We start from the raw sequence: 7564 nt of genomic DNA on the forward strand, positions 1-7564 counted from the left end.
GGGCGGGGACAGCGGTGGGCGGGGACAGCGGAGGAGCGGTGGGCGGGGACAGTGGAGACAGACAGCAGACGGCGGAGCACCAGCAGTGGGCGGGGACAGCGGTGTAGCGGAGGGCGGGGACAGTGGAGACAGACAGCAGCCGGTGGAGCACCAGCAGTGGGCGGGGACAGCGGTGTAGCGGTGGGCGGGGACACTGGAGACAGACAGCAGCCGGCGGAGAACCAGCAGTGGGCGGGGCTTACTTTAAGACTGGCAGCAGGAGGAGGCGCGCACGCGGGGCAGCTCTCAGACGCCGGTTGAGATAGAGACGCATCCGTTATCAGCTGCAGCCGTTGGTATTAGCACCCCTGCTCGCCGGTTCACCGGGCGGTTTACACTGTGAGTCGGTCCACGCTCGGGAGAAGATGTCTAACCTCAACTGGAAGCCCTTTGTTTTCGGCGGGCTGGCTTCCGTGACGGCGGAATGCGGTGAGTGATGAGTGGAGCGGCGGTGCAGGCCGAGCTGCGAGCTGCTGCGTGGATTACTGCTAATTATTTAAACCTCTGTCGTGATTTGCAGTGTTAAAACGGTATTATCTGGTGCTGTGTCTTACAGGGACCTTCCCTATCGACCTAACAAAGACGCGTCTTCAAGTTCAAGGCCAAGTAGGCGACAGTAAATACCGAGAGATCCGGTACCGAGGCATGCTCCATGCCATGGTGAGGATAGTAAGAGAGGAGGGGCTCCGGGCGCTCTATTCAGGGTCAGTATGCTGCATTTATGTCTTCTGCTCTAGTCTGTATATGTTTGTATCCAAACCTGGTGTTAACTACAGCAGTACTGGCATATTCTTTGTGTATAACACTACTGTACATACTATACCTTGTACACTTCCTCCTTTTTGTGCACTTCCTATTTTTGCAGCAGCCATTGACCCACTTACCTATATCTCGATCAGCTACCCAAAAAGGGGGTCCTGTCTTAGAATTGCCTGTCTCACTGTTTTATTTTTTATGTGCTGAGATTTACGGGGGATTTTTCTTGTTTTCTTTATATTTTTTTTGCTAGGTTAATAAACACAGTTGTGGGTCTATAAAGCCCACTAAGACATTGTGATACTGAGTAATAAAAATAAAGTTGACTTTTACAGAATTGCTCCTGCTATGCTGCGCCAGGCCTCCTATGGGACCATAAAAATTGGCACATACCAAACCTTTAAGCGGCTGCTGGTTGACAGACCAGAGGGTGAGTCCCAGTTTCTCTTTCTCTCTCTCTGGCTCAAACAAACAAACACACACATACACACATACATATACACACTTCCGCACACATTTTGGCAGGCAGCTACCTAACATCGACAGATGCACATTCCTCTTGAAGGTCAACAGGGTAGCGCAGATGTGTGTGTGACCTATTTAAATGCATTTTTTCAGACTAAAAGCTAACTAACTGTTTGTGCTTCTGTAAAACACTGTAAAAGAAAGACAAAGTGCAGCTGACTGCCTAAGGCATTATATCAAATGCTGCTTGTTCACAGTTACAGCCTTCCTCCCACCCTTCTCCTCTTTCAGATGAAACATTGCTGACTAATGTGATGTGTGGCGTTCTCTCCGGAGTCATCTCCTCCTCCATCGCCAACCCCACTGACGTGCTGAAGGTATTTATTTGAACAACATGCAGATTATGTTGTTTCTCCTTGTTTTTGTCACTTGTCAGTTATCCTCCAAAGCAGTAGAACAGGTTTGACAAGCTCTTGGAGCTCAAGACCACATGCAGTAAACCTTCAACTTAACCAGAGCAGGCTTCTGTCAGTCTTTTTGTTTACATGCAGCTCTAGTTACAAATGGCCTCGAGTGCACTTCATTAATTATTTTCAAAAACTAAGAGTTATATGCCAGTTCAAGCACCAGGCTGTGGGTGTGGTCATCAGGCAGCATGCCGAGTAGAGTGAAGGGCACCTTAATGCTATCAAGACCCCACTTGTGGAGTATTTATAGACTGAAACCTCGACGGCTGAACATAGTGTCCTGTAAATGATATGGGTGCATAAATATGATGTATGTGTGCACCCGCTTATCTGTACTCATAATGTTTTGCCTGGCTTCTTTTCGCCATGCACCGTTAGACATAACGACCTCCCGTCCACACTGGATGTTTGACAGGGGTTAAAAGACTAATGGAAGCCGCTGCAGGTTCAGAACATTGCGTTTTCATCTCGGTGTGTTCCAACTGCGCTCGCCAAGTCATCAGGGAGCCAAACAAAACAGACAAACCAAAGCTGATGTGCAAACAGCAGTCAAATGAAAACAGGTCAAGTGAGGGCTGGGGGATTCCAAGAAATGAACATAGAGAAAATACTTAAGGGCATCCTGCTTGCCAAGAAACTCCTCTTTTTGCTTTTTTACATTTGCATTCCGATGATAGCCGAATTAATACACCCCCGTACTTGGCTTGGGGAACCTACAGCATTCCTAATTTTTTGTGTGTGTGCTTTCATTGTCTCATGTACAAGTTTACAAAAATTAGCTCTGTCTGTTGTTCCAGATTCGCATGCAGGCTCAGGGAAATGTGATCCAAGGCAGTATGATGGGCAACTTCATTAACATCTACCAGCAGGAGGGAACAAGAGGACTGTGGAAGGTACAGACAGGCTGAATAATGCTTAATTTGCATTGCTAAATGACCTTCATTTCCATTGGTTGCAGGTAACACGTGTTGTTTTTCAGTACTGTTATGTTCCCTTTCTCTCTGCTCCAGGGCGTCTCTCTAACAGCACAGCGGGCGGCCATCGTGGTCGGAGTGGAGCTACCGGTCTATGACATCACCAAGAAGCATCTGATCATGTCGGGTCACATGGGGGATAACGTGTACACACACTTTGTGTAAGTTTGCAAACTCCCGTGTAGTGTTATTGCTGTGGGTCAATTGCGTGTCGGGGCAAGACAAATATTTCTGTGTCTTAAGGCAAGGCAAGGTATTTTCTAAACACTTAGTCTGTGAGGATTCATTCTCAGCATTGCAGGAAATAATAATAATACATTGGATTTTTATAGCGCTTTTAAAAGGTACTCAAAGTTGCTTAACAGAACAAATTTGGGACACACACAAACACAAAATGCAGAAAAAAACAAAACAGAGATGAGAGATTATGAGTTCAGGTTTGGCGGTGGGAGTCAGGTCTTGTAAGCTATCTGGAAAAGGTGGGTTTTGAGTTGATTTTTGAAGGGGATGTTTGAGGGGATGTGTGTAGGGAGGGAATTCCAGAGGGTTTGGGCAGCAGCTGAAAAGTCTCTGTCGCCAACGCTGCGGTGCTTGGTCCTGGTGAGGATGTTTGCTACGTTTGTGGCAGCAGCACACACACCACAGAAATAACTGTTTACAACCAAAAATGTAATTAAGGGGCTAAGTAAAAGAATCTACAGATTATCATCTGAACCCATGTGTCATCGTTCCCCAGGTCCAGCTTTGCGTGTGGTCTGGCGGGGGCTTTGGCCTCCAACCCAGTGGACGTAGTCCGGACACGCATGATGAACCAGAAGGGAGGAGCTCTGTACCAGGGAACACTGGATTGTTTACTGCAGGTCAGTCACCTTGCACTTGTTCCTTTTCATTTCACAAATGCAGATCTGTTTACTGTTAATGGAAAGTACTTTTGTTCAGCCTGTTGCATAATGGCTTCTGTGGCTCTGGAGAGGGCTTTTAAAGTCTGATGTGTGCTAGGTAGATTGAAACCACAGACTGCATTGTGAATCCGTAATTAATTTATGTTAACTGTGATATTAGTTGGGGGGGCTAATTCTGGCTAGCAAAAGCAGGCTTTAAACTGAAAAATATGAACAGCCAACACCTAAGAGTAACTTTTAGTACAACTGAATGCTGAACAAGAATTTTTTTAGGGAACCAAGATGTTTCAGGTAACTTTCATGAACTGAAAAGAAACTTTAAAAGCGTCAAAATTCTTAGACAAAAACAAAGTGCACCATGGTAGCGACTTGTCAGTCATAAGGTTGACGCACCTTAAATAGCCTTTTTTTGTCTTATTTACTTTAAATGGGACCATTGCTCAGAAAAATATACATCATGCTGTATTAAACTGAAACTAGTGATTGAACATATTGTGAAAAATTTACTGAGGTAATAAAGTGAGTGTAAGGGTCATTTTCTCATTGTCTTCTTACAATCCGACTTCTTTTTGCAACCAGTGGAGTCCCCCCTCCCGGGTGGACATTAGAAAGAAAGCAGGTTTATGGCACTTTTCAGACCCAGAGATCTAACAAATTGAACCTATTGCATTCTGGGAAATGTAGGATCTAGTGTTTGAACTGTGCTAGGGACTAAAAGTCAGACCATCTCACCTCTCTGCTGCTGCAAGTTTGACTATTTCTTCTTTTATTGGAGCAACAGTGTCAAAAGTACTAGATTGTTATGAAATAACCAGCGTGTTGCCTGTTATGAGGAAGTGCCTATGAGATTGTTTATTTTGCTTCCTGAATGAATATTTAACATCATGTAATGTTGAATATTAAATAATTAGACCTTAATGTCACTTGTTTCCTGATCCCAGTTTAAAAAAAACGCCCAAAGAGGACTTTGAAACGATCATCAGAGGATAATAGGATAAAATGGGTTTTTAACATGTTTGTTTTATCTTTTCAGACTTGGCGCTCCGAGGGCTTCATGGCCCTCTACAAGGGTTTCTTTCCCAACTGGCTCCGTCTGGGCCCGTGGAACATCATTGTATCCTTTAACCATCTCATTAATGCACCTCTCTGTTTACATAGTCCCTCTGTGATGCAATTTCTTTTGAGCTGGAGAAATCAGCAGGGAAAAGTTGTAAATTCTGTTATGCATTCAGTGACGTAAGGCATTCCTAGCCATGTGTAGGGAAAGCTTAGTTTAATGCTGGCTAACTCTATTATGTAACTGTCTGTAACTACTGCCTCAATACCCCACTGCCCCTGGTCAGAGAGGACCTGGGGGTCCTCAAAGGGGGGTAAGAGAACGAGAGAAGGGTGGGGAGAGAAAACTAAGTAGAGAGTGCAAAGGCTAAAGAGTTACAGGGAGAGAAATGCAGTCAGGTCGACATCGTGCTCCAACTGGGCCTGAAAAATGTAATGAGATTATTGACTTGTTACAGCTGAGCAGTCTGAGGTAACAAGGAAATGGTAACAAGGGAGGCTTTGAGCAGCAGAACAGAAAGAGCCAAAATTCCTCAGTGAGCCTCTCATGCTAGAAAAAAAACGCCCACTTTCACTTCTCCACTTCTCCTGCCTGTGTTCCTTAACTCCTCTTCCAGTTCTTCCTCACATATGAACAGCTGAAGAAACTCGACGTGTGACCGACGGGACGAGACGGGGGAAGGAGAGACGAGTATGTGCTCACGCTCCGAGACGAGCTGAGGGGACCAAAAATGGCTGGATGGTGATGGATCCTTGATGGACCCACTGAACGGTTGAGAGAGTAAGCCCATGTATGAGGGGCGGTGTGAGAATTTGCCAGGTTCCGGTTTGGGCTACGTGTCTCCTGCAGCCTGTGGCAAGTGTGGAAGGCTCTCATATCTGATGTTTTAGCTCATCCATGTGTTATGTTAAGCTTAGCCACTCATTTGAATTTGATAATGGCCTCTTTGGCCTCATGTCACCTTATTTATTGTCTGGAAAGAACAGTCCAAGACATCTATTTTTTCCAGCCAGAAACTGCTTTAAAACCGGCTGTAATGTCACAGGGGGTTTTCAGTCTCCCACACTTAAAAGTGGTCTCCACATTAAGTGCCTTAGTCTGTGATGCTGTCTGTCTGAGTTACATAAGGACAGAGAATGTCAGATAGCAGCTGGCAATCGCAGTGATCATTCCCTTTTGGAGAGAAAAGTGTTTGTGTGCATGCATGAGTCGACAAACTTGGAGTGGGATGTGGTGTTTTTTGTTTTTCTATATTTCTAAATTGAGAGTTGGGTGTGTGGAAAGGTGAAATTATTTATTATTCTAAGAGTCTCCCTGGAGTTGAGAGCCAAGAATACATCATGCTGTAATGTAGTAAATAACATTCATATAAACAGCCTGAAGGCCAGTGTGACTGTTCAGACAGGACACACACACACACACACACTCTGATCACATGCCCATATGTGGTGAGACGAGTGGTCCCTCATGCCAGTGAGTGCAGGCAGTAAATATAACCGGGGGCAGCTGGGGGTTGACTCCCTGGGTTCTTGTTATCATATACTCTGTACTAAAGTTATTATAACACGGATGTTATGTAAGCCCACATATGCTTAGAGCCCGACCGATATGCACAAGACCAACACCGATTTCAGAGGGGAAAGATTCACAGATTACCAATATGGCAGCTGAAACTGTGAATATTTTGAGTTGGAATGAAAATGCATAATTTCTATGTGGATTGTCCAGCGAGTATGCACAGATTTGACTATGCAAAGGCAGCCAGAAGACTGTAAACAAATAAATTATGAAAGAATATTTAACATTGTTAATTATATATACAGCGTATTGCATCAGCCAATTCTAGACATTAAAACTGAGAAAACAAAGAATAAGTCAAAATAAAATGAATAGCTAAACATGACAAAATGACCACATAAAGAAACATAAAATGACTACAAAGAGAGAGACAAAAAAAGCGATAACTACAAAGACATGCTAAACCACTGCAAAGAGACTGACTGAAAATGGGCAAAACAACCACAGGGGACACGAAAGAGACCCAAAATGACTACAAAAAGATGGAAAAAGGACTACAAAGAGTTACAAAATGACTACAAAAAGATAAAAAATGATGAAAAAGTACTACAAAGAGATACAAAATGCCTTTTAAAGAGACACAAGGCATCTACAAAGACAAAATAAACCAAGAGCCAAAACCACAGACATAAGAATAAAATATAACAAATGCCTATAATTTTGAAATCACTTTAAGCATCATTTTATGCATTGCATGTTATGTGAAAATGATTTCATATCGGTGCATATCGGACAACACCAACTGACAGGTCGGGCTCTACATATGATCTCCCACACATCTTTAGGTTCAGACCACTGAGACGGGTCAGAGCATCCAATGTGCATCATTTGATGTAATCGCTCAAAGCCACTTAAAACCACCACACGATTTACAGCTAAACCCAGACTGTATTTGCACGCTGTTTGCTTATCTGTGGCTTTTGTTGTAAAGATTGAATATGCTGCTGTGCTGCTGGCTGTCGCGTGTGAGCTGCCATCGCTGCCAAAGTGTAACTTTTGATGTTGGTGTAAAACACGGCTGTGGCCCTGTATATTTAAAATAAAAGAGAAAAACCCAGTATGTCAGTGAGTGTTGTTCTTTTTCACCAGTGGTGGAATGTAACTAAGTACATTTACTCAAGTACTATACTTAAGTACAATTTTGAGGTACTTTACTTGAGTATATCCACATATTTAACTTTACACTTCTACTCCACTACATTTAATGGGCAAATATTCAGTGTAAAAAATGTTTGTAGAAATTAAAGTAAAACACTGTCAAATTGCATCAGAAATAGGGCGTAAAATTAGACTCTTAGTTACCTTAAATCAAGGAATAGTACAAAA

At 43.5% G+C, this 7564-nt stretch overlaps 1 protein-coding gene across 1 annotated transcript; it reads left to right on the top strand.

Moving 5' to 3' along the window:
- Positions 1-268: 268 nt before the first annotated feature.
- Positions 269-7298, top strand: LOC131980843 (kidney mitochondrial carrier protein 1). Its single transcript, XM_059345152.1, has 9 exons — positions 269-468; positions 596-743; positions 1131-1225; positions 1552-1637; positions 2525-2620; positions 2738-2862; positions 3438-3561; positions 4637-4717; positions 5277-7298. Exons 1-9 carry the CDS (start codon positions 405-407, stop codon positions 5316-5318), a joined length of 861 nt encoding a protein of 286 aa, XP_059201135.1. The 5' UTR covers positions 269-404; the 3' UTR covers positions 5319-7298.
- The last annotated feature ends 266 nt before the right edge of the window (positions 7299-7564 follow it).

The sequence above is a fragment of the Centropristis striata genome, chromosome 11 (assembly GCF_030273125.1).
Source record: "Centropristis striata isolate RG_2023a ecotype Rhode Island chromosome 11, C.striata_1.0, whole genome shotgun sequence".
NCBI lineage: Eukaryota > Metazoa > Chordata > Actinopteri > Perciformes > Serranidae > Centropristis > Centropristis striata.

Excerpts from the sequence above, each read along its gene's own strand:
- LOC131980843 (XM_059345152.1), top strand. The coding sequence starts at position 405 with ATGTCTAACCTCAACTGGAAGCCCTTTGTTTTCGGCGGGCTGGCTTCC. Across the intron at positions 1,638-2,524 it reads ACCCCACTGACGTGCTGAAG|ATTCGCATGCAGGCTCAGGG; the intron begins GTATTTATTTGA and ends CTGTTGTTCCAG. Across the intron at positions 2,863-3,437 it reads AACGTGTACACACACTTTGT|GTCCAGCTTTGCGTGTGGTC; the intron begins GTAAGTTTGCAA and ends ATCGTTCCCCAG.